The sequence below is a fragment of the Ambystoma mexicanum genome, chromosome 13 (assembly GCF_040938575.1).
Source record: "Ambystoma mexicanum isolate Mex_15411 chromosome 13, UKY_AmexF1_1, whole genome shotgun sequence".
In the NCBI taxonomy this organism is placed as follows: Eukaryota; Metazoa; Chordata; class Amphibia; order Caudata; family Ambystomatidae; genus Ambystoma; species Ambystoma mexicanum.
In genome coordinates this window covers 22,295,727-22,323,321 of record NC_090938.1, presented here as the reverse complement: position 1 = coordinate 22,323,321, position 27,595 = coordinate 22,295,727, and the positions used below count along the sequence as shown (strand labels likewise).

Here is a 27,595-nt window from a genome sequence, read left to right as displayed (position 1 = left end):
TGACCCTGAATGTTTGGCAAACCCCCCCATGCCAGAATGCCTGATGGTTCAGTCGGCGACGTCCTCGTCCAAACAGGCCGCATATCCCACTTTCCCTCCTGACGGAGACGATAAGAGACTGGACTCTTGGGCAAGAAATGTTTTTTCAGCGGGAAGCATGGCATTAAAATCTGCCAACGAGCAAAATTCACATTCACCCTGTGGGATTGTATAGCAATGGCAGCTGACCATATTCCTGATGCGGAAGGAAGAGATGGCTTCCTGACTATCATAAGTGATGGAAAATCTTTCTAAGAAGGACGGGGGATTACGACCCATCTTGGACTTGAGATATTTGAACACGTTTCTCAGGAAGGACAAGTTCAAGATGGTTAACATACTTTCTAATCTCCAAGAAGGACGGGGTTTGAGAACCATCTTGGAAGGACAAGTTCAAGATGGTTACCCTTTCTTGGATCCTTCAGGCCCTCCAGCTTCAGAATTGGATGGTGTCATTGGATCTTCAGAATGCTTACTTTCATGTGCCTATCCATCGCAAGCACAGAAGGTACCTGAGGTTCGTGGTTGGCAGTACTCATTATAAGTTTTGAGTTCTGCCATTCGGACTGACCTCAGCACAAGGGTTTTCACCAAGTTAATGGCGGTTGTGGCAGCGAGTCTCAGGCGAGGGGGGATTCACATTTACACCTACCTGGACGATTGGCTGATCAGGGCCCGTTCTCCACAACAAGCCCTGGAACATCTCAGAATCATGTTACTCTCTCCACAGACTGAGCTTCTCCCTCAATTTCAAGAAGTCCCACATGATGCCATCTCAAAGAATCGAGTTTATTGGAGCTGTCGTGGATGCATCCTCTGGAAAAGCCTCGCCACCCGAGATGAGGGCTTCACACATTCTGCAGATGGTCACCAAATTCCAGAGTGCCGGGCGCCTTCCGGTCTTTGACTTTCTAAGGTTGCTCGGCCTCATGGCATCCTGCATTTTCCTTGTGTCAGAGGCTCGCCGGAGAATGATATCCCTCCACTTGGCTCTCAGGACTCAGTGGTCTCAATTCTTAGGCAAGATATCAGACCTTCTTACGGTTCCGAGCAGAAATGCGCAGGATCTCCTGGGGTGGGCCTGCGAGGACAACATTCTGAGGGGAGAACCTTTTTGGCAACCATGGCTGGAGATAACCGTAGTGATGGATCCTTCACTCACAGGGTGAGGAGCCCACACCTACGATCTCAGTCAGCGGACGTTGGTCTCCATTGGAGTCAAAACTACACATCAACCTTTTGGAGCTAAGGGCGATCAGACTAACACTGATGGCTTTTCTGCCCTCTGTACCGGGAAAGAATGTGCTGATAATGACAGACAACATAGTGGCCATGTGCTCCCTAAACAACAGAGGAGATGTAGGGTCACTACCACTTTACAGGGAGGCAATGCAGCTCTAGTTCTGGGCAATTCAAGAAGGAATCTCCCTATTGGCTGTTCACCTGGCCGGAGAGGAGAACACGGCGGCGGATGCTCTGAGCAGGCGGAGCACAGTCTCCCACGAGTGGGAACTAGCTCGGGAAGTCCATCAAGAGATCTTCACCCTTTGGGGAACCCATCAAGTAGATCTGTTCGTGAACGGTGTCAACGGAAAGTGCAAACTGTTCTGCTCGAAGGAATTTCCTGAGGCTCTGTAGGGATCACGTTCCTAGTGGAGTGGGAGTTTCCACTCCTGTATGCATTTGCTCCAGTCACTGTCATTCCTCATTTGATCAGGAGATTGAGAATGTTTGGGAAATCCATGATCCTAATTGCTCCGGATTGGGCCAGGAAGACGTGGTACCCCCTGCAACATGTATTCCACAAAGAGAGCACCTTCTCTCGCGAGAGGATGGTCGGGTTCTGCATCCAGAAATCAAGACACTCAACCTTCACACATGGTTTCTGAGAGGTTGAGATATAAGGATTAGACCTCCCGTATGACGTAATGGAGACTTTGCTTTCGGCCAGAAGGCCAACAACTAAATCTTTGTACCGCTGCCGTTGGAACAGATTCTGCAACTGGTGCAGAGATAAGAATGTGGACCCATTTGAATGTAATACACCTATGGTGTTGTCTTTCTTGCTACATCTGGCAAATCTGGAGCTCCAGATTGGAACCATTAAAGGTTATTTGGCAGCGCTTCCAATTTTTAAGCGCTCTTCTGAGGAAGTGTCATACTTTAAAGTTCCATTAATCCTACCATTTCTCAAGGGACTCGCCAGTGTGTTTCCCCCAACTCCTTTTCAAGTCCCCGTTTGGAATTTGAATCTTGTTCTAAAATTTCTGATGGGTGCTCCTTTTGAGCCGCTTCATTCGTGTCCATTAAAACATCTCACATTTAAGACCATTTTGCTAGTAGCTCTAACGTCAGCCCGCAGGGTAAGCGAGTTGCTTGTGTTATCTTGTAAACCCCATTTTACTACGTTTTTTTGTTCTTCAAGTAAAACCTTTGTTTCTACTTAAAACAGTCTCCAAATTCCATGTAACTCAAATATTTTTATCAATTACTCCTTCGTCCCCTCCCCTTTCCTCCATACTTGTGGGACATTCTGTCCTTTGGGACAGGACCGGAGCACTTTTGTAAAAAGCATTCAAAATTGAAAATGTTTTGTCCTTCTTCTATTTTTACGCGGGGTACCGCACATGGCCGTATCTTCGACCTCCTGCGCTCTGCCCCGCACATCGCCCTTCAGTCCTTTTCTCTGCGCGGTCGGGGCTGGATGCACTTGCATCACTAGGAATTTTATTTGTATTCCCTTCCTGCTCCGGTTCCTCAGTCATCTTGCCCTCCGTCTATGCCGGAGCGTCTGGGATTCGTGTCCTGTTCTTCATGCGAACGTCGCTCCGCTAGGGCAGATCCCCCACTCTCTTTGCTTGGCCCGGAACATCGTTGGGATTCATGCTTCTACTGCGACTCCCTCTCCGTCCGGGCACTCCAGCGTCGTCTTCTTCGGTGGGAGGAGGTGTTTCAGCGCGTTCCTCCACCTCATTTCCAGCTTTTCATTGACGAAAAGAAACAATGCCTGGTAAGTTCTTCACTTTTTAAGGCGCCCCAGCCAGCCAACTCGTGTCACCAGGGGTTTCCCTGAGGCTCCCAGGGGCCTATTAGGCGTACCGGAGAGGGTTCCTGCAGCTGACCTGCCAGTACCGGACATCGTTCCGAGGTTCACCATTTAGGTTAAGCCCAGCTTGTCTGTGGCTCAGAATACCAGGGTTTGCCCTGAGGTCTCCATTTATGGTGCTTTCCATACAGACACCGGGGTATGCCCTGAGGTCTCAATTTCTGGAGTTTTCCATACCGAGTCACGGCTCGAGGCCCCTCTTGGGGGAGCTTTACGTACCGGGTTAAAACCCGAGGTTCCTCTTGTTGAGGCCAAGGTCAGCACTGACCGATCAGAGAGACCCTCTTTGAAGGTCTTGTCGGTGAGGTATATCCCTCAATCGTCCCACACTCAGGGTTGTGGTGGTACCGGTCCTTTTGAGGGGGAAAGAGGGCGGTCACGGACCATTAACCCGGCTCTGCCGAGGTTCCTCTGCTGGAGGCTAAGAATGTGCTAAGGTGTTATTGAAGTCCCCTGACTTCCCTGAGGAGACTAATGCTTCATCTCCACATGTGACGCAGTTCTCCTCAGGTGTCGACAAATTGGCGGCCCAAACTTCATGGTCCACGGCAGCCATTTTGGATGCCTCCCTTAAACCGACGTTCATGGCGTCTGGTGCTGGCAGCATTCCTTTTGGGGCTGAGCAGCTTTTTCCATGCCATGTGGACAACAGGAATCCGTTCCGCCTGTCTTTTGACTGGCGTACTCTGACACCGCTGCCGCATACAGTCTCGCTTCCTCCTGCTTCCGCTCCACTGATTTATGTGGACCTGGCCGGTCGTGGGCCTTCATGGCAACCGTCCTCCTTGCGTTCATGGGAGTATGACCTTCACGAGTGGCCTCTGCCTGTACCTACGCCAAAGCCTTCGGCTGAGGATGAGTTCTTTGGGAAGTTTCAGATGCTTATGCACTCTGACCCTATGAAGGCGTATTTCAAGCGTCTTTTCAGGGAGGTATTCCCTGAGCCTCGTGTCCCGCCTTCGGCCCCAACGGTTCTAATGCAGGTTCCTGTGGTGCCACTTCCTCCACCGCTTCCTTCTGGACCTCCTCTGTCTCTTCCTCCTCTACCCCGGTTGTCTCCTATAGAAAAGACACTGGCGGACTGGGATATCACTTTAAAACCTGAGGCAGTATGCATGGTGGACCAGTCTTCTGTTCCCGCCTCGTTGGATGACCCTGAAGCGGATCAGGACAGTGATGAGCAGCCGCGCTCAGTGAGCGAATTCCATGACTGGGTACTGGATATGATGGCCCTCCTTCACATTCCAGTACCCAAGGACCCACTCTGCAGGAGGGGGTGCTTTTGGGAGCCTTTACCCTGTCACCTCAAGAGGGCACCGGCCTGTTCCTCCAGAAGGACGTCTTGGCCGAGGCCTGCAAAGTTTGGGATAAACCCCACACTGGGCTACACGTCAACAAGAGAATTGACGCTCAATACAAGCTTCACACCTCTGAGGAGATAGCGTTATAGGCTTGCCCGCTCCCGTCCTCAACAGTAGTGGCCGCGGCCACCCTCCAGTCCAAGCCGGCCACTACATCTTCAATGGCAGCGGCTCAGATCCTCTCCAAGGAGGATACACCTTTGGACTCCTTGGGCAAAAAGTTTTTTGCCAATTTAGCGCTCCAGCTTCGTCAAGCAAACACCAAGCGCATTCTGGCAGCAGCCAATCAGAGGCTCTGGAAAGAGTTAGCCGACTTTCAGGAGTGCATTCCTGCGGATAGGCTAGATGACTTTAATGCCGGGTTGTCAGACGCCAGAGTGCTGGCGCCGGATCTACTGGAAGCTGCGGCACACCACGTAGATACCTCAGCTCGAGGCCTCATGGTAGGGGTTGACACCTCTCGCCAGGCGTGGCTTCAGGCAACAAAGTTTTCAAACGAAGTACAAGACTAAGTTCTGGACCTTCCTTTTGATGGCAGGGAATTGTTTCATTCTTCTACCGACGAGGAGCTCTCAAAGACCAAAGCGAGAACCCAAACTGCCAAATCTTTATCGGTCTTGGTGAAAGCTCCAGCTAGGCCCCTCATACGCAGAGGTCAGGGTCCCAGACTCAGTCCTTCTCTGGGCTCAGGGGATTTCAGGATCGGCGTGCTCGCTGAACTGTTGCTCCAGATGGCAGGACTCGCCGAAAGCAACAAATGCAGGGTGGCTGGTTTTTCTCTTGGCCATCAGCCTCTTCTCCAGGGACAGGTTGTCTCCCTGCCGACAAATCAGCAAAACATTTTTTGTCGGTCGCACAAGACTCCGGTGGGAGGACAGATCTCGTCTCATCGGAGGCGTGGCAGACCATCACCCAAGACCGATGGGTTTTGCGTGACGCTGGATCATCTCCAGATTTTCGATCTATGGACATTTCAGGACAGGCAGTTTCATATAAATTATCTGTAACTCCTGGCTGTTTTTCTGACGCTCAAAGCTTTTCAGCCGTCCATCACGAACAAGGTGGTCCGTATCCGCACGGACAACTCTGCGATGTTTTATATCAACACGGTGGCGGGTGGCACCAAGTCACCTCCCCTTGTGGACTCTGCCATTCAGATTTGGGAATAGGCCATTCAGCACGACATTTGGTTGCTGACTATGCACATTCCGGGTCATTTCAGTGTGACTGCAGACTCAGCTCAGCTGCCAGACAGCAGCCATTTACGAGTGGTAACTGAACACAGAGGTTCTCTCCACCATTTTTCACCAATGGGGCACTCCAGAAGTAGAACTTTTTAAACCTTTTACAAACAGGAATCTTCCTCTTCATGCTTCCAGGAACGGTCTCGGAGTCTCCTCCCTAGGGGACGCTCTCGAGATCCTGTGGCACAACATGAATGCCTATGCTTTCCCGCCACTTCCTCTAATTCATCGGTCACTCTGCAAGCTCAGGAATACATCAAATTGTACTCTCCTGTTCATAGCTCCTTCGTGGCCAGCCAGATTCTGGTTCTCAAAACTTCAGCATCGGTTGATTCTTCCTCCGATCAGACTGCTGTTGATTCCCGACCTGCTTCACCAGTGCAATCACCCTTCCCCACGATCGTTCAGCTTGGCGGCCTGGTGCCTGAATTCAGGTAATTAGCGCAGTTTAACTTGTCCAAGGACAATATGCACATTATCCAAGCAGCCAGGAAACCTTTCACAAGGTCTCAATATAGGCACAAGGGGCTCCGTTTTTGCCACTGGTGTTGAGCTAGGCAGCTCGACCCCAGGCACACTACGATTGACACTGTTCTTACGTTCATATCTCGTCTTGCAGCCTTCAGCATCCATGTCTTGTCTTGCAGGACTTATTTGTTGGCTATTGCCGCCTACCTGTCCACTGACAGCTGTTCCTTTTCTTTGACAAATCCAGTCATTAAAAGGCATTTTGCGGGTTGTTGCATCTTTTTCCACCGGTACGCAATTCTCATTCCAAATGGAATTTGAATGTTGTCCTCACCGCCTTGTGCCATAAACCATTTGAAACCATGGCCGCTACTGATCTCAAATACTTTTCTTGGAAGGTCGCATTTTTGATTGCAGTGCCATCAGCAAGACAAGTAAGCAAGCTCCAAGCTCTGTCTGTGGAACATCCGTTCCTCACTTTCCATAAGGATACGGTTGTGCTCTGCACTCATCCTTCTTTCCTGCCTAAGGTGGTTTCCGATTTTCATTTGAATCAATCTATTTCATTACCTGTCTTTTTTCCAAATCTGGCCTCAGATGCAGAGAGAGTCTTACAACGCTTAGATGTCAGGCGAGTCCTGACGTTTACCTCGACAGAATGAGTGAACTCAGGGGCTCCTCACAACTCTTTGTCACATTCGGAGACCCGAAAGGGGAACCTGCTTCAAAGGCTACTATCTCCCGATGGATTGCCTCCTGCATTTCTGAAGCATATACTGTTCAGGCCCTTCCACCTCCGAAGGGCATTCATGCCCATCTTGTGAGTGGCAAAGCAGCGGCTGTTGCCTTCCAAAATCCCCCACGCAAAGTAAGGGTCATACCTTAGACTGGCTCCTGTCCCAAAATGCCAATATCTCTGACATCTTGGCCACACCATGTATTTGGTCTGACCACTTTCTTATTCAAGCCAAGATTTCACTACCCTCCCCTCCTCCTAAACTTAATGCCAACCCACGCATTCAGAAAATGTCTCACAACCTTAAAAATCTAACAGCTCCAAATTTTGCCACACTGCTGTCTTCTAAACTTCAACCCCTTGACAACTTTGTTGACTCCTCGAAACTTATCAATCATCTGTCTACTAACATCAAAGAAGCAGTTAACGACCTTGCCCCACTGAAAATGAAGACAATAAAGACTGAAACCACAAAGAACACCTGGTTCACTAATGAAATTCTTGTGGCCAGACAAGAAAAAAGAGCCCTCGAAAGAGTTTGGAGGAAAGATCCCAACGACAAAACTGTAACCAATTACAAAAAATCCATCCTCAATTACAAAAAAACTCATCAAAGAAGTTAAGGCCCCACATTATAACGCAAGGATAGTGAATGCTCAATCCAACACTGGGGAGCTTTTCAAAATCTTAGCGGAGTTCCAAAATCAGCCCCCAACCACTAATAACATCATTAAGGACAATAAATGGTGTCAGGGCATACACAATGCCTTTCTACTCAAGATTGATTCTCACAAAGAAAAAATAAATAAAGCCCTAGGCAATGTAACATCCCCGCAAACCCCCACAGACACCGTTCTGCCCAATACCTGCAGAAATAATATCCCTCAATTCTCTTTCACACACTACACCGAAGATGAAGTACTCAAAATCATAAAGGACCTTAAAGACACGTCCTTTCCTGCTGACGACTGCCCCACAAGCACTCTTAAGGAGTCCTTAGAAACTCTGGTTCCATGGATTACCAAACTGGTCAATCTCTCCTTTGATGAGGGCCTGGTACCGGAACTGTTAAAATCAGCGTGGATTACACCCTTATTGAAAAAGGAAAATCTGGATCCAGCGAACAAAGACAATTACAGGCCCATTACCAACGTGCCATATATTCTCAAGATAATTGACAAACTTGCCTATTTACAGTTACAAGTCCATGTCGAAAAATATAACCTCTTGGGTACCCGTCAGTCGGGCTGCAGGGCTCGTCACGGGACTGAGACAGCAATGCTAGATCTTAAATCTACCTTAGCTAGCATAGCTGATAATAATCAAGCTGCTTTGCTCATGTTACTAGACCTCTCCGCATGCCTTCGACCTAGTTGATCACAGTTTACTGGTGTCAAGACTCAGAGAGGTCGCCAACTGCTCCGTAATTGCATCCAGATGGATTGCTTCCTTTCTGGGTCCCAGAATGGTGAGGGTCTGTGTTGGCGATAATCAATCTTCTCCAATATCTCAGACATGCAGAGTTCCTCAGGGCTCCTGTCTATCACCTCTGCTTTTCAATCTTTATATCCGTCCCCTTCTTGATCTCTTAAATAAATTAGGAGTGCAATACACGAACTACGCTGATGATACTCAGGTGGTCATACAGCTGAGTGGCTCCTATAGCAGCGATACAGTAATCATCAATAAAATATACAAAGCCATACAAGACTGGATGGCCTGCAATTCTCTTGCCCTGAACGACAAAAAAACTGAACTCGTCATCGTGGCATCAAAAAACACTTGGGCGAAACTTGACTCCAACTATGCTAGTTTCCATATTGCCGACAATACTATTCTCGTCCAGAAGAAAGTCAAGACCCTGGGTGTCGTTCTTGACGAAGAACTCTATATGAAGTCCCATGTCTCCAGCATTAAATCTAGCTGCTGTCTTATAAATAAAAGAATAGGCTATACTCGCCCTTCTGTCCACTGCATTGATCAATTCAAGATTGCATTATTGCAACAGCCTCCTAGCGGGCACCACAGCCTCCAACATCCAATCACTACAAGTGGTTCAGAATAATGCTGTACGTAATATCTTCAATCAGTCCCGTCATACACACATCTCCACTTTTAGGAAAAAACTTCACTGGTTTCCCGTTAAACATTGGATAACGCACAAGATACTGACCACGACCCACAAATGCCTCAGCCTCTGTAGCCCTACTTATTTGTCAGCCCGCATTAGCATTAAATCCAACGCAAGGAACCTTCGTTCATCCTCTGCCACTATTCTCAAGCATCCAAAATACAGGACAGCCAAATTTGGGGGTACCACTCTTGACGCTCAAGGTCCCTTTCTATGGAACAAACTCCCAGCCCAGATGCGGCAGATCCAGGACTACACTGTATTCAAACGTGCTGTAAAAACCCACTTCTTCAATCTGGAATAACTCCTTGACCCTTCTTCTTTCTCTGCCATGTGTGTCTGTTTGTTTTGTCCAGTTTTATGTGCGCCCTGAGGCCTACGGGCATGTTGGCGCATTACAAGAAATAAAATAAATAAATAAAAAATATATTCCCTGGGAAACCATTGCCAAAGCAGCTATGTGGGCTTCCCCATCAGCTTTTTGTAAGTGTTACTGCTTGGACCTGAGCTCCAGGGCCAAAGGCCAACTCGACCAGGCGGTTCTGAAGAACCTATTTCAGTAATGAGTTTCAATCCACCCATATTACCTGTGAGGTGTGCTTGGGAATCTCCCACAAGTATGGAGGAAAAGGGACGGGACGTAGGAATATAACAAAGTTACTCACCGTAGTGACTACCTTACTCCTAGCCCTCTTTCCTCCATATGCCCGCCATCCCCTCTATAAGTAGCCTCTATTATTGCTTAAATGGTCGCAGACCTGGCGATAGAAAAGGACTGAAGGGCGATGCGTGGGCGGAGCTCAGGAGGGCAGGGTCACAGCCATGTGCGATACCCCCCGTAAAAACAGGACAACATTTTCAATTTTGATGCTTTTTAACGAAAGTGCTCCGGTCCCGTCTCGAAGGACGGAATGTCCCACAAATATGGAGGAAAAGGGACTATGGACTAGGTGTAAGGTAGACACTACGTTGAATATCTTTGTTATTTTTTGTCGGGCGCACAAGACTCTGCTGGGAGGATGAATCTAGTCTCATCTGGAGGCATGGCAGACAATCACCGAAGACCGATGGGTTTTGTCCATCGCTCGAGCGGGCTTTCGCTTGCCCCTCCCCCTTACCTCACCCTTCAACTCTCCCTTCCAGCAGATCGGGACACCCTCCCTCAAAGCCGAGGTACAGAAACTTCTAGACCTCAGGGCGGTGGAACCTGTTCCCCTCGGGAGCAAGGGGAGGTCTTCTACTCTCGTCTGTTCACAGTGCCCAAACCCAACCAGGTTGGCCTGCGCACTATCCCCGATCTTTCCCAGTTCAATCTTTCTATTCCTCAAGATGATCACGCCTTGCCAAATAAAGTCCTCTCTTCGGAAGGGCGACTGGCTCAGTTTAGTGGACCTTCAGGACGCTTTTATGCACATCCTGATATGGAGGCCGCATCGGAAATATCGGCGGTTCTCTCTGGGAGGAGAACATTTCAGTTCTGTGTGCTCCCTTTTGGTTTTAGCTCGGCACTGCGTGTCTTTATGAAGATGATGTCTGTCATCGCAGCTTTCCTCCGGCTACAGGGCGTTCCATGTATATCTGTATTTGGACGACTGGCTCCTACGCAGTCCTTGACCACAGACGGCATTGGACAATCTCCAATCTCTATGCCAGCTCCTGTTCCACCTTGGGCTGTCAGTGAACTGTTGGAAATCTTCCATGATGGTCTCCCAAGACCTGATTTTCCTGGGTTTTCGTTGGAATAAGATCAATACCAGGGTGTTTCTAACGGCGGACAGGATTGCAGATCTATCCACTACTTGTCAGCTCTTCCTCCAGTCTTCGCACATGACGGCTTGGTGGTTTCAGAGACTTTTGGGCCTCATGGCTTCTTGCGTGCTTGCCATTCATCTTGCACATCTGAAAATAAGACATACTCAGCTGGCTCCTCGGAGCTCTTGGTCTCAGGCTTCGGACTCGGATTCCAAGATGATCCCAGTTCCATCCTGCATGACGACGGATCTACTATGGTGGTCCTCGACCAACAACCTTTCCGTGGGGGCCTTATTTCAGGAGCCAGGCCCACAAGTGACGGTTACCACAGACTCCTCCCTTCTGGGGTGGGGCGCGACGCTGGATTATCTCCAGGTATTCGATCTGTGGACACTCCAGTACAGGCAGTTTCATATCAATTATCTGGAACTCCTGGCTGTTTTTCTGGCGCTAAAAGCTTTTCAGCCGTCCATCACAAACAAGGTGGTCCGTATTTGCTCGGACATCTCTGGCAATGTTTTATATCAACAAGCATGGTGGCACCAAGTCACCTCTCCTTGTGGACCTTGCCATTCAAATTTGGGAATTGGCCATGCTGCATGACATTTGGCTGCTGGCTGTACACATTCCGGGTCACATCAATGTAACTGCAGACTCACTCAGCCGCCAGGCAGCAGCCAGCTAGGAGTGGGAACTGAACACGGATGTTCTCTCCACCATTTTCCGCCAATGGGGCACTCCAGAAGTGGACTTTATTGTGACTTTTACAACCCGCAAACTTCCTCTTTATGCATCCAGGAACGGTCTCGGGGTATCCTCCCTAGGGGACTCTCTCAAGATCCCGTGGCACTACATGAGGGCCTATGCTTTCCCGCCAATGCCTCTGGTTCTTCGGTCACTCTGCAAGCTCAGGAATACATCGAATTGCACTCTCCTGTTCATAGCTCCTTGGTGGCCAGCCAGATTCTGGTTCTCGGAACTTCAGCATCTGTCGATTCTTCCTCCGATCAGATTGCCATTGATTCCTCGTTAGCGCAGTTTAACTTGCCCGAGGACAATATGCGTATTATCGAAGTGGCTAGGAAACCTTCTACGAGGGCTCCATATAGGAGCAAATGGCTTTGCGTTTGCCACTGGTGCTTAGCTAAGCAAATTGACCCTAGGCAGTACTATCTTTCGTGTCCCCCCATGTCTTGTCTTGCAGAACTTACTTATCTGCCATTGAAGACTATCTGTCCACAGACAGCTGTTCTTTTTCATTAAAAGGCATTTTGCGGGTCTCCATCTTTTTCCACTGGTACGCACCCCTTACCCCAACCCAAATGGGATTTGAATGTGGTGCTTATCGCGCTGTGCCACAAGCCGTTTGAACCCATGGCCACTACCATGGACACTACCTTTCACGGAAGGTCGCCTTCCAAATTGCAGTGACATCAGCGAGGCGAGTAAGTGAGCTCCAAGCTCTTTCTGTGGAACACCCGTTCCTCACCTTCCGGAAGGATAAGGTTGTGCTCCGCACTCATCCTTCTTTCCTGCCTAAGGTGGTTACCAATTTTCATTTGAACCAATCGATCTCCTTACCTGTCTTTTTTGTCAACCCGGCATCGGATGCCGAGAGAGTCCTACACAACATGGACGTCAGGCAAGCCTTAAAGTTTTATCTCGACAGAACGAGTGAGCTCAGGGCCTCCTCATAGCTCTTTGTCACATTCAGGGACCCGAAAGGGAAACCGGCTTCCAAGGCAACTATCTCTCGATGGATTGCCTCCTGCATTTCTGAAACCTATACCATTCAGGGCCTTAAACCTCCTAAAGGCATCCATGCCCATCTTGTACCTTGCAAAGCGGCTACTGTTGCCTTCCAAAAGTATGTTCCTTGGGAAACCACTGCCAAGGCGGCCACGTGGGCTTCCCCATCAGCTTTTTGTAAGCATTACTGCTTTGACCTGAGCTCCAGGGCTGATGCTCACTTTGGCCAGGCTGTCCTTAAGAATTTATTTCAGTAAGGGGGTTTTTCCCATCCACCCGAACTTGCTGTGGTGCGTGCTTGTGAATCTCCCACAGGTATGGAGGAAAAGGGACGGGACGTAGGAGTATAATAAAATGACTCACCGTAGTGACTACCTTACTCCTAGTCCATAGTCCCCTTTCCTCCATACGCCCGGCCACCGTCCCCTCTAAAAAGTATCCTCTACTATTGCTTAAATGGTCTCGGACCTGGCGATAGAAAAGGACTGAATGGCCATGCGCGGGGCAGAGCTCAGAAGGGCGGGGTTACAGCCACGTGTGGTAGCCCATGTAAAAATAGAAGGACACATATTTTTGATGCTTTTTGCAAAAGTGCCTCCAGTCCCGTCCCAAAGGACGCAATGTCCCACAAGTATGGAGGTAAGGGGTGTAAAGACTGGTAGGGGGTGTCTGTACTTCCGCTCTCTATATGGTAGAGGAGAGGCACAGAGGACCCCAGCCAAGATTCTCTATTATTGGTAACGTAGTCGAGCAATCAAGGCCTAGCTTCTCAGGAGGTGATGCAGGCTGGTTCTTAAGTACAGTGTAGTCCCCGAACCCCCAGAAAAGAATGTCCACACACTGTATTACTGAAAACAGTCTTTATATAATTAATATTCAAAGTTATGTACACGATCACAATAACGCACTTTGTACTCGGAAGTCAATAATGATAAATATATACAATTCTAAAGTGGTACCACCAATGTTATCAAATCTCATTAAAGTGCATCAACTGTACGGTTAAAATGTCACACAGATCAATAACGAGAAAACCAGCAATAGAGATAGGAAGGAACGCAAGATGGTTGAAACAATAGGCAGAATGCTGACCCCTACCGCTAGGCACAGTTCTGTGTGGAGATCCCCCCACCTGGGCAACCTGTAAATAAAGATATATAGCACAAGCCCAGTCCATATATTGTTCAATAGTCTTACTTCCTCCTATTAAGGTTTTACCCCCCCCCCTCCAAATGTACCTGGTGGAGTAGAGTTCTCCGAAGATGCGTCGACCGATCCTTCTTGAGTGACTCCCTTTAAAGCAGGAGCCACGGATCGTCGAGAGGCGTCGAGGAACTCGGCGTTCGGTGTCGGGGAATCGACGGCTCTTCTTGAGTGCCCTCCCTTTAAAGCAGTAGTCACGGGTCCTCGAACGTCTGACGGCGAACAGGTTGAACTGCGGCCGTGAAGTGGCAGCTTCGTTCCTAGCGGTGCTCGTCGACGACAGAGCATTGGCGTCCTGCAAGGAAGAGGCGTGCGGGGCACCTCGGTGACGATAGTTCTGGACCGCAAAGTGATGATGAAGAACTGTGACCCATAATATTACATGGAGGTCAAGCCAACGGAAAGGCCAAAAAATTCATTCAAAGGACATCATTCAACCATATATACAAGGAAAGAGGCTCCCCCAGCTGCACAACAGATCATCACACATAGAACAAACAATTAATTTGTAATATTATATTTATTTTATACAAATAGTCTAAAAGAGTATTAAATTGTCTAAAGCTCTAGTACAATATACAAAATTGTATCTTACAGTTGGCTAAAAAGGTGCATACTGTTAGTAATATTAATGTCAAATAGTGACTACTGCGAAAGGTCGCAAGTCAGTTGATCACATGAAACCTAAGAATTAATCTGGGCATGCCGTGGGTGGTGCCCCAAGCGAGCGAAGGGAATCACTCAAGTGGGGGACCCCCAGTCGCTCTGACCAGACTAATTATATAAACAATCAAATAAATGTCAAAAAAGCAGTCAAAATAATATTGAGTCCAGAAAACCAAACAAAGAAGGTTTCATTTCAATAATCAAATCAGGAACACAAAAGACCGAACTATGGAAAGAAATTGTATTGAATTCCAAACAACAAAACAGTAAAGCACACACACTAAAATCTAACTATGGGATGCTGTGCGTCGACTACTAAGGTGTCATGAAGAAGGAAAAAACAAATAATAAATGTGAATGACATGGCACCATAGGAAAATAGTAGTTTCGATGGAAATAACACATCTAGCAAAACATGCAGGTGATGTCCATCTTCGTCAGGACATAGCATTCCCTTGAATTTCATAGATTCTGGATTGTTCATCTGTGTTTTTGTCTGAACGTACCCAGGTGTGGTTAAAAAACTTTTTTGTCTTCTATATGTTTACACATTTTTAAAAAGTAAACACATTTTTCACCTAAAACAGGGTATGGAAAAGAAAAAAGAAGAAAAAAGAAACACATCATGAATAGCAGTTACATACTAAATAAAAAATAGTAGATGATCTATAAGTGCAGCAAGCGGGACCTCTCCCATATCAATTGGTTTCAACAAGTCTTGTGATATTCAATGTAAAAAAGAGAAGGGGGAGAAAAGGTAATTACCATAATCTCGACCCTGTATGGGGGCTGATTCCACAATCCTGTCAATAAGTCCAGGGGGTAACTGTGCATCCGCACCAAAAAAAAGGATCTCAAACAAATTGGATCTGCAACGCAAGGTATAAATATACAGTTAGAATTTTCAATTATCTTATAAAGTACATGGTAATGAAATTACTCAAGAAATTCCTACAGAGAACAAGTGAGGCAAGGAAATCAAGTAGATCCAGTTGTACCATGGTCCCGGTGAAAAAGGGCCCAAAAGGAAAAGAGTCGGAAAGGACAGTCTAAGAACAATTGATGAAAGTAAGAAATAAAGGCTAAAGCAATCACTGGATCTATAGGTGACTGAAAAAATATCAGATCCAAAAGTTATTTAAAAATGGATTGGTTGTCCAAATACAACCCACTTGTAGATCAAATGTATGTGAGCTAAAGCTCAAAATTGAAAACTAGAATCGGGCAGCTCACCTGGATGCCCCAATGTATATGTTCAGAACTTTGAGAGCGTGGCATACAAGAAGACAACGCAGGTAGAGTTCAAAGTACCAGTCTAATAGTAGTCTTAGTAAGGACACTGGATCCCACGGTCCACAGGGCTTGTAAATTCCTCAGTTGGACAAAGACGAACTTGACAAAATGAATCTGCATAAATAAGTAAATTAGTAAGTAAATGAATAGATACTGTTTCTATGGTCATGGTAGAGTTCCACGGTATAGAATGATTCCAGAGTAAACAAGCGAATAAATCTTGAAACTACCAATGTGACTCACCCAACTGCATGGTCTAACTAACATAAGAAAATAAATAAATAAATAAAACAGCAAAACACTACCATAGATTAGACCGTCTACCGGTTGCCTACTCGCTAATTAGCCCCAAAGTAAACAACCGGATGATTATAAACCACTGTTTATAGCTGATCCATTCTCCTAATTCTGAAAAGCACGGGCCAGTTTACTAAACCGTAAACGGCTGATAGCCCGTCCATCTGTTTGTTTAGGAATAGCCTGAAAGGCCGGAGCTTTAATCTAAACGAGTCTTGCCTTGTTGTGAACTTTCGGGTGTTAAGGACTCCTTATCACAAGGAATCAAAATTCAAGGCTCCCTCTAACAGTTGGCAACAGAAACAGATGGAGAGGGGCATTAATCCAAAAAACAACAAAAGAAAACAGGACCAGCATGTTACCTGTCATTCAATCTGCGGCAATCGTGAATTGTACTCAAGCTCCGCGAAAACGGAAATCCCGGGCCGTCGTTCCTACGACGTGGCCTGGCTTGAATACGTGACTGCAGACGTAATGCGTATAGCCTCAGGCATTGGGCGGGGGTTGAAATTGCTCGCAAGGCTGTAGGCTATTCGGGACGTATGTTGTCTCTGGTGTGTTAAACGAATAGATACCTCGCCTTCATTAAGTCACATGCGCGTGTCCTGGAAATGAGCCGTGACACATTTGCAACTCGGCATTGCAAAGCCGGACAAAAACAACAAAAGAAATGAATGAATAAAACGCAGTCGGCCCTTCCATGAAGTGTGACACAAAAGAAAGGCCTGTGAGAATGCAGGGCCAGGAATAGCGAAATTAGAAACTGATGGCACCATAAAAAAGGAAGGAGGAGCCCTACATATATCTGGACAAAGGTAATCTGTATATTGATTAGTTAAATACTGATTGCCATTCTTCCTGGGCATTTAGACCTGAAATGTGGCTTTGGGTGTTGTAAATCCACCAATGCTCACATGAGGCCAGTCTGTTGGCCGTAGCATATTGATCGGATCCTACTATACGTTGGAGGCACCACCAACGTAGATCTTCGCAACTGTGAAGGTGCTCTACAAAATGAGCAACTAAAGGTGAAGACAAATTGCGGGTCCTGATTCTAGACTTGTGTTCTGATATCCTCAATTTGACAGGTCTGGTAGTCTTGCCTATGTATGTTTTCTTACATGGGCACATGACGGCATAGATTACATTTTTTGAATTGCACGTCGTGTGCCCTCTAAGTTTCCAGGGTCTATGGTTAATGGTAACTATATTGGTTGCACTGGTGGAACCACACTGGCAACAAGTGCCACAAGGGTAGTGACCCGTCACCTTTTCCATTCCCCACATCTCAGTTATCGTTTTGGTAGACAGAGGGGTCCGTAATCTGTCAGCCTGGGTTAACCAGCCTTTCAAATTCTTGCCCTTTTTAAAGGCAAACATGGGGTATTCTAAATCAGGTGTATTCATTTGAAGCAGGTGCCAATGTTTACCAATAGCTTTCTTGATTCGGGCATGGTGTGTGTTATAAGTCATTGCACAAACCATGCGCGATTGGTTCGAATTTTCAAGCGATTTTTTGGCCAACAAAATTTCCCGATGTTGGTGCCTTGCCCTTTTGCGTGACTGTCTTAATATATGCGAGGGATAGCCTCTCTGTGATAGTCTTTCCTCTATGATGTTAGACTGGGCCACAAAATCTTTTTTGTCTGTACAATTTCGTCTTTCTCTCAAAAATTGACCATAGGGAATACTTTCTCTCAGGGCTTGAGGATGAAAGCTATCAAAATGCAGAATCGTGTTCCGATCTGTGGTTTTACGATAGAGTTCTATCGAGATGACTCCATCCTTGATTTTAAGTAGAAGATCTAGAAAAGAGATAGATGTGTTGCTGGTGGACATAGTGAATTTAAGATGTTCATTAAGGGAGTTAATCCATGTGAGAAATAGTTCATGGTCACCCTTGGTCTTGTCCCAGATGATAATAATATCATCTATGTATCTCTTATAAAAAGTGATGGACTGCAGAAAGGGATTGGAGTCGTCGAATATAGAAACTTTTTCGAAAGCCCACATAAATAGCGTCGCGTAGTTGGGGGCAAAAGCAGCGCCCATCGCGGTTCCTTTTACTTGTAAATAAAAACTTTCCTTGAACCTAAAATAGTTCTTAGTAAGGGCGATTTCCAATAAGTCAACTATAAATTCACTCGGAACTAGTTGTGGATCGCTTCTAAGGTCCAGAAAGAATTTCATAATAGGTAGAGACTCTGCTTGGGGGATGTTGGAATATAGAGACTCCACATCCAGAGTCATAAACAAGTTATTGACAGGGTTGAAAGGAAGGCCTTCAAGGTGGACAATGGCATCAGTAGTATCTGCCAGATAAGTAGGGGTGTCCATCGCCAAGGGTTTAAGGAAATAATCGATATATTTTCCCAATGGTTCAAGGATCGAGCCACAAAGCGACACTATTGGACGTCCTGGGGGATTAAGCATATTCTTATGAATTTTCAAAAGGATATAGAAGAGGGGAGCTCGCATACCTTTGTTAGTAAGGAATTGGAATTCTTTAATACTCAAAATGTCTGCATCTTTAGCCCGTGTAGCTAGGGCTAGAATTTCATTTTGTATTCCTACTGTAGGGTCCCCTCTAAGTTTCAAATAAAAATTAGCGTTGTCTTAGTACTTCTGAATCGTAGAAAGAAGCATCACAGACAACTACCCCTCCGCCTTTGTCGGCCTGTTTAATGATAATAGAAGTGTCCCTTTTCAGTTCTTCAAGGCAGGACCAATCTTTTTTGGAAAAGTTGTAACATTGATTATGTTTCGAGTCAGTAGGTTCCACGAAAATGGAATGGAAGTCTCGTAAGACTGCACGTTCAAAGATGATGGTTTCATTGGAGACCATTTGGGATGTAGGTGTAAAGGTAGACTTAGGTTTAAACGGTGTGTTGTTGTTATCTAAATCATTACTGTTATTTCCATAATAATCCTTTAGTCTGATTTTTCTAAAAAAGCCCCGAAGCTCCATTTCTAGATCCATTTGACTTGGATTACGCATTGGGATAAATGAAAAGCCCTTTTCAAGGACAGTAATCTCATTGTCTGTTAAGGTCCGTTTAGAACTGTGACCCGGCAAGGGCGTTGAGTCGTCGGCATCTGTGTGGTCCTTAGGTGGCGGGAAACCCACCGGCGGATGCTCCTCGGCGCGTGGACGGTCAGGCCTTTTCCAGCGGGATAAAGTGGGCGACGATGCAGGCGAGAGCGTACGATGATCAAATGAAGTTCTTAGGCAAAATGGGAGCACAGCGGCTCCGGTCGGCGACGGCGGTCGTCGACAGTGGCGGACAACAGTACGGGTGCTTCTCTTTGAGATTCCGCAGCAGTCCTCGTCTCGGGTCGGCAGCCTGTCGAAGGTCTGTCTACCAGGGAGCGTTGGCAAAGATCAGCTGTGCACAATGGTCCCTCGTAGCTCGGGAAGAGGGCGCCTTACCAGGTCCTCTCTGGTTCAGTCCTTGGAGACACAGCAGCTTTCAGATTGTGAAGGAGAGCAACAGCACTTCTTCTCGTCCAGTGGGGCTTCAAGGTCAAGCTTCAGTTACTCCAGTTACTCGTCGTAGTGGACTTCATCTTCTGAACACGATTCCTAGCAGTGAGAGGTCCCCAGATATACTGTTGATCTCCCATTCATTCCGCTGGGTGACAATCAAGCATCCAATCACGACTAAGGGCATTCATGCAGGCAGGCAGCCAATCAGGCACACGAGGTATTCAGGCCATTCGCTTCTCTCCAGACACTCAGAACAAGTTATGTGTATTGGGACAAGTACCGAGCCATTCAACACTCCCAACTGCATTCATATTGGATTCGGGCAGGGCTGTCTCAGTCATTGTGTCAACCACCAGATACTAGACATCCACAACACAGAATGCATATTTGTCACACACTCTATTCACCCAGGTCCCTACCACAGGAGGTACCCACAACATACATCACTGAGAAGGCTCCAGCTAGTCTGGCCAGGCCTTCACAACAACACCATATATGGCACTTCCACCCAACAGCCAGTCAGGGGGAAGGGACAGAGTCAGGGCTTCCCAGGACTTTGGGAAAACAAGGAAATGGGTAATAGAAAGCAAGAGGCCGCAGGGGCCATTTTGTTTTCCATCCGGAATCAACTGATCCCAATGGCAGGGCCGGGGTATCCCAAAATGGAGGATACTACGCGCACCTGTCAAATTCAGCATGGAGCTACCACCAGCCCATACCCTGCTCTGTGGGCCACCCACAGGTGCCCAAAAATATACACTAGGGGCACAGGGTTGTACCCCCACCCATGGGTGCCATAAGGGTATCCCACGGGTCCGTTCACCAAACCAAAAGAGAGAGCTGCACCGCCAGGAGTCCCCCATGAACTCCTGCGCGGAAAACACGACAGAACACACGATAAAAATCAGTAAAGGATACGGAGGCCCTGTCCCTCCGATGCATTTCCAGCATCACAAGGGGACTATGGACTTAGGAGTAAGGTAGTCACTACAGTGAGTAACTTATTATTTTTACCCAACCCCTCATCCTGGAAGAAGAGCTCTGAGTTTCTATATTTCACGAACTGCGAAGATTCGACAAGATGATCAGCTCTTCATTGGATAGACGGGTCATAAATTGGGACTAGCAGCAAAGAAACAAACCCTGTCTAGATGAATTGTTCAGAGCATTGGAGAATGCTATAGATTGGCTGGGAAATACCCTCCAGAAGGCGTAAGGGCCCATTCTACGAGGGGCATGGCATCATCTTCTGCCCTCCAAAGAGGGGTGGCAATAAGGGGCATCTGCGTGGCAGTCACTTGGTTGACGATCCATACCTTTGTAAAACATTACTGTCTAGACTCATCTTCACCTCAGGAAGGAGGATTTGGGAAGGCAGTCCTTCATTCGGTCCATGACTAATAATAATTCTGAAAATTCGTACTTCCGCTTCCAAAACCAACACTGCTTTGGGAGTCTATCAAAAGATGAGGAATACGTGGTAGGACACAATCCATTCGAAGCACAAGTTACTTACCCCTGGTAACGTTCTTTCGACTGTATGTTCCTCCCTCGTATTCCTCATCGCCCCTCCCAACTTACCCCACTGTAGAATTTCCAGGCATTACACTTTTACGCTCTTTTAGAGTCTGATACGGTATGATGCTAAACAGTTAATTCCACAAAGGAAAACACATGAAAAACACAAGTGAAGCCAACGGGCCCTGCGCATGCTATAAATACTGCTGATGATGTCAACCTCGAGACGTAGGCCCTCGAGGGACATTGAGTCGACGGAATCGACACACAGCGCCCTCTGCCGACAATGTTCCTAAAGCAGCTGAAGCTGGAAAAGATCATGTCAAAAGATGAAGAATACATGGGAGGAACAGCCATACGATAGGACGTTCAATCAATCAATCATTTAGTTTCTTCTAGAGCGTGCTTTCGCCAAAAGGCATCATGGCGCTTACACCTAGGGAACGAGTAGAACAGAGCTACCAGAAGGAAGGGAAACCCCTATGTAAAAAGAAAGGTCATGAGCTCCTTCCTGAATGATGCAAAGTCATAATTATTTCTTAAATGTACAGGCAGAGAATTGCATAGCCTGGGCCCAGCCACTGGGAAGTCTCTTCTACCCAGCCATTCTCTTAACGTTACAAGGGTTAAGTAACTTCTTTTTGGGGGTTGCCCCCAAACCCCCTTCCCCAATCAATTTAACTCTGTTCTCGTCCTCCATTCCCTCTCCCCTTATATACCCACCCCCCCCCCCCATGTTTTTCGATGAGGGCTCGAAGGAAAAAATCGGCCAAAACCCCATCGAAAAATTACCATTAAAAATGGACGTTGTAACCTATGCATACTCCCTGCTACCGCAGTTTTTAGATCTGCATAGTACAGTGGTTGGGGTAGTACTCAATTTGCTGAATGTCATAAAACATAGTTATGATGCAAATTGATTCTCACAAGCTAAGTGGGTGATTAGAAAGTGTTCTTTCAGCTCCTTTTTTGGTGCTTTTCTGTATATTTTCATGTTTCCGCCAAAATCCATGTTATGGGAAAGACCACTCTTTGGGGGCGAGGAGAGAGAATAAGGTTTAAAATTCATGTGCTTGTGTCCCAGTTCCTCGCTAAGTCTGTGATCTGGAGCAAAACCGCTCTGTTATCTTTTGTTGTGCTGGAGAGGTTCTATGCTCCTACTGGTAGAAGGTCCTATGCAGTGAATTAATTGAGCCGTTGTTGAAAAGGGCATCCTTGACGATGGCACTGGTCCTGCATGCAGTCGGATTACGAAGCAGTGAGGTCAGATTGATAAGCTTCACTTTATAGAAAATAAGTGTTTGTTTATGTATTCCTCTTAGGTAAGCGGCGGAAATCCTCCCCAAAAGCACTTCTTCTGAGTGAGGCCAGAAAGCAGTTGCTGATCTACCGACTACCTCAGGTCCTCCGGCTACACCTTAAGAGATTTCGGTGAGCATGACGGGAAGTGGCATGGCGTAAGGGTGCCTGGGGATTTAAAGTGAATACAGAGGGACGATTTTCCAGTGCTGACCTACAATGTTCTGTTCTCTCATTCACATGCAAGCTTGATCCTGTCCTTGTTGCAATTAGAATCTGCAAAGTACTAAGCCTTCCCATCAGTCTTCTTTTGGGTGTGGTTTGCAACATGTTTGGCTTTTACACTGCCCAGTTTGGGGTGCATCATGTGAACCCCTCCACTGTAGCAAATTTGGAAATGAAGGCGCTTTTATCTAAATGTACTTGAAATAGGTTTGTCACAGAATAACAAAGCTTCAACAGTGCTGTAGTTGCATGTTTCAATGTGCTGTCCTTTTAGAAACATCTTCAGACCTGTGTTTTGCTATTTCAGGTGGTCTGGGCGTAATCACAGAGAAAAGATTGGGGTCCATGTCTTCTTTGACCAGGTGTTGAACATGGAACCGTACTGCTGTGGAGAAACCCCTGCTTCTCCTGACAAAGCAACATTTGTTTATGACCTCTCGGCTGTGGTGATGCATCATGGGAAAGGCTTTGGCTCAGGACACTACACTGCATACTGCTACAACACTGAGGGAGGTATGTGCCTGGTTAGCTGTGGGAGCCAATCTGTAGCTTCTTACTTGTTGAAAATGTTTCAAAGTTGCACTGACAGCCTTTTGCTACCCAGAGACACTCACATTTGGCTCCAGAACAACCTTATCAAAGTCACGGGGAGAGCTGGTCTCTGTCTCCATAATAATAGTCGGGTATTAAAATAATATGGACTGAAAATGAAATACTCATTTTACTTTGGAAAATGTGGAAACTTTGCATATAAAGAAATAGTAATTCAAGGAAGTTAAAAAAACGACGTATTTTACTTGTGCTTTCTTTTAAGAATGTGTCCAAATATATTTGTTACTTATTAATGTAGTGGTGCAGAGGCAATCTGCCATGCCCCGCCCAGCTGTGCACTACTTCATTTGTGCTTACTCATTTCCTACCATTAAGGTCCCAGGCAGCCTTCTAGCACTCTTCCATAACACCCACCTGGTCTATACCACATTGCTCCTGGTCACACGTTTTTCTTTTGCTGTATTTCATTAAACCTGAAAGGGGCATTATTATTTTCCATAAAAGCTATTTTAATAGCTAGCTTGTAATGTTCATATATTTTTTTTATTTTGGATTTGTATAGCGCACTACAACCCATGGGCAACAAGGTGCTGTAAGAACATGAAAGTAGGCTTTCTTCGGGGTTACAGGTGAGTGGCCCCAGTTTGATACAGTTGCTTAGTTACAGATAGTCTTTAGATCCAACACAGGTTATATTTCACAGTCTGTAAATGAATGAGAACAACAAAGGTCTCAAAGCAGGAAAGGGTGGACGTCATACAAAGAGACTAGTTTTTAGAGCCTTGCAGAAGGCTGCATGAGATTCGATCGATCCGATTTGGGCTGGGAGGGTGTTCCAATATGTTGCTGCCATGGTTGGGAAGCTGGAGCCCCCTGCTCGCACTCTGCGTGTAGGAAGGACAATGATGCGATTGGCATATGCAGTCCTAGATGGTCTGGAGGATGTTTGTTTGATGATCCTTTGAGCTAGGTGGGGGGGGGGTAGCCCATGAAGACATTTGTGTGTGAGAGCCAGAGTTTTGAAAACAATCCTTTCTTTGACAGGTAGCTAGTGCACTTGCCTCCTGACACCAGAGATGTGGTCTCTACGTGAGATACCAGTTGCGGCCCTTACTGCGTTATTCTGAGCTAGTTGGAGTTTAGCCAGGTTTTTTTTGGGACGTTCCAACAAAAAGGGTATTGCAATAGTCAAGCCTAGATCCAATGATGGCCCTTGCAATAGTGAGGCAGTTCTCTTGTGTAAAGAATGGTCTAAATGCATTGATTAGTTTAGAATGATAGGCTGCTGACGACGCGATGGCATTAACCTGCCTCTCCATGGTCAGGCTAGGTTCAAGATATATACGCCCAGTGTCTTGATTACTTGAGACACAGTGATTGGTATGTTGTCTATTGTGAATGAACAGTACTGCTTGTCTAATTTTCCCAGCGTAGCTGTGGCTCCAATTAGCAAGAGGTCGGTTTTGTCACTGTTGAGACAAAGCCAGTTTTCAGCCATCCAAGATTGAATTGTGGAGTAGATGGGGTTGAGGGTGTTCATGTCAGAGGGATAGTCACTCGGCTGTGGATGACATATATATTGCCAGTCTGGCTTTCTTTTCTTTTTGTTTCCAGATTTTCCCATTAAAAAATATTGTGCTACTTTTATACAGTGCTAGAACTGACTATACCACATAAAAATAAATAGAACAAGGAAACTGATGGGCAGTGTGACAGTCAGCTTCTTCACCTTGGGAGCCGGCAGTAAGATGGCCAAAGGTGCTGGGTGCCATCCCAAGGTATCTCCCCTCATGTGGCCAGGGAAAGGCAGAACCGACCTGACTCTGACCCTGGCTCTCTGTGGGAGCATCACATGAGGGGAGACAACCCACAGAGGAATGGGGTAGACTCGCTAGATAGAACATGGTATACCTCTCCATCTCTAAGGGATAAAGACATCCATTTATTTATGTATTGCATACTGTGAGATAGAACATCTGAGTGAAGGTCAGACTCACCCATACATATCCATATGAGAAGACTCGCGTGAGGAGGAGGGATTGAGTAATGAAGATTACTATGACCGCAAAGAACCGTGTGCGTACTAGTTGTTGGGAACATGTGACCACTGCCGGGAGATTCAAAACCGGCAGCGGAAAACCACAATGGAGAGAAGGAGAATTAATTAGGAAGCAGGCGGTCTTGCGTAGACACCGTGCAGAGCAATCTCGAGGGAGAAGCCTTCCGCTGCAGCACCATGACCAGATATGGCTGCTGGAAAGAGGCGGATGCAGAGGGGAGACCTGGGATCAGACGACGCGGTAGTCCGAGCCGACAGCAGGATGCAGACATAACAGATTGAAGCGAAGGACGATAAAGCAGCCAAAGAAAGCCGGTGAGCCCGCGCACAAGGTTTGGGAAGTCGGGGAGCTTTTTCCGGACTACCGCGCATCGGAAAGAGTACCAAATAGAAGGTGGGAAAGCTCAAACAGGAAAATAGGAACCCTTGAACCGTGTGTGAAGGTCCAAGACCTGTATGGAAAAGAGACTGAGAACCATTGTATGTTTGGAAAGCAAGTTGAATCTAAAGCCATTATACTTGGGAACGTGAATAGAAGTACATATTATAATGTGGAAAGGCCTGGCAAGGAAGTGTACCGGGCACGGAAAGTAGCGTGTCTGGGACTCGCACCCAATTGTGAACTGTGCAAGGAGAAGATATAGAAGCTGCAATTCAGGGGAAGGGAAAGTCACAGAAAATAATGAACTGTGAATTAAAGTGTTTCAGAGTCCCGGCAGGAGAATATACCAGGAATCAAGTGGAAGGAAATGATACTGCGCCTAGAAACACTTGTGTACAGGTGCATTATAAGTGCCATATCATATACTGTGTATGAAGGAAAATAACGGAGCGACACTTACCCCTTTCAAAGTAGAGAACATTTTAATTGTAATCTAGGGCAAGGGTAAAAGCCATCAAGGTCTTGAAGTTCTTTTGTATGTAATTCGTATATAGTCCTAGCAGGAGAGAATACCAGGGGAAGAGTGGAAACGAATGGTGAACTGTAGAAATTGAATAGAACTGAGAACGTTATAGGAATCGGGAGAAGAAACCCTCTCCTGAAGTGGGTGGAACTTTGATTAATTTATTTGCACATTTTGGAAGTTTGCTTTGAACTGCTGGAGAATAGCTGCAGGTGTGAGGGTCAGTTTAGGGTTTTGGACATTTCTTTTACTTTGGACATTCTGACAAGTAACCTTAGTTAGAGGCCGGGAAAGATAGGACTTAGTACAACCCCTTTCTTTTTGTGTTTATAAAATAAGTCTATACAACCAAAATAATGCCTATGTGTCTGACTCTAAATCTTGACTCTTGCTCAGCTCATATAAACGTAGGTACCCCAGAAATTGCTAAATTAACTAAGACTAGTCCCAGTCCCACAAGTTACATAACAAGGAAAAGGCCACCTCCAATCTTCTTTTCCACCAGTGGGTTGGGACCTATATAGTGAAAACAAGAAACCATTGATTATCCAAGTCATAGAATGGGATCAGATTTTGCCCTTTGTGAGGGGTCAGAAATGCGAGACAGACAAGTAGCCATTTTATTAAATATTAAGGGTGAGATAAATGCCTTGCTTTCCCTAACCTAACAAGGATTTCCCTACCTGTCAAACTAAGATGAAAGGAAAACACTCAAATATCAAACGTTATCTGCCCCCCCCCCCCCAGTCCCTATTTATACAACAAAATCATACAGGTATCATAGGGCAGTTTAAAGTCAATAAAATAACAGTTAAAACATAAACTTTGTAAACATGTATCCTCGTAGCCTGGTCGGATCCCTTTCCCCAGGATTAATTCAGGATATTTCAAACAAAAGTTCAAATCAAGAAAGTTATTTTCAATAGCCAAGTTCTGCTCTCCAAATACCACATGAAGTTCTTTTCATTCCATAAGTCTTTCACTTGCCACTTGGATTGTCTGATTACTAAACAGGATTTATCACTCTTCAAAAGGATTGTCAAACGTTTCCACAAGCTCTTGCTTGATAAACCAAAAATATTTTGTCTTCACACTTCCAGTCAGTATTCAATATAATTTCTCTTCTTTAAAGAACAATCACTTTCACATTTCTTCTTCATAACAAATGACGTTTTGTCAGGATGGTTTTACCACAGTTCATCATAACACTTTAATGGACTTGCTACTTTCTTTCCACCACAAACTTCTACCACACTGCAGTGCTTCAGTTATCTTCTTCCTGGTCCACTAACCTGCAAGGACTAACCACTAATAGTCCCTTTCCTGGAATTCTTGCCTGCCAGGATAAAACTCCTACCACTAAAACAAGTACTCTGTGGTGAGGCTTGCTTCAGACTTTCCACACTTAGATCCTCAATATGGATAATTAATAACAAAAACTAGTCTTTGACTTTCAACACCACTGGGGTTCACAACTTCTTCCACAAGGGTACAGCACACATTGA

At 46.2% G+C, this 27,595-nt stretch overlaps 1 protein-coding gene across 4 annotated transcripts in view; it reads left to right on the top strand.

Moving 5' to 3' along the window:
• Window positions 1-27,595, top strand: part of USP49 (ubiquitin specific peptidase 49) — a 621,874-nt gene that overhangs the window by 556,101 nt on the left and 38,178 nt on the right. For all 4 annotated transcript variants that reach the window (XM_069633039.1, XM_069633038.1, XM_069633041.1 and 1 more), the window contains 2 exons: window positions 22,373-22,481; window positions 22,882-23,087. In XM_069633039.1, the coding sequence (XP_069489140.1) occupies window positions 22,373-22,481; window positions 22,882-23,087 (315 nt within the window). The remainder of the gene's footprint in view (window positions 1-22,372; window positions 22,482-22,881; window positions 23,088-27,595) is intronic.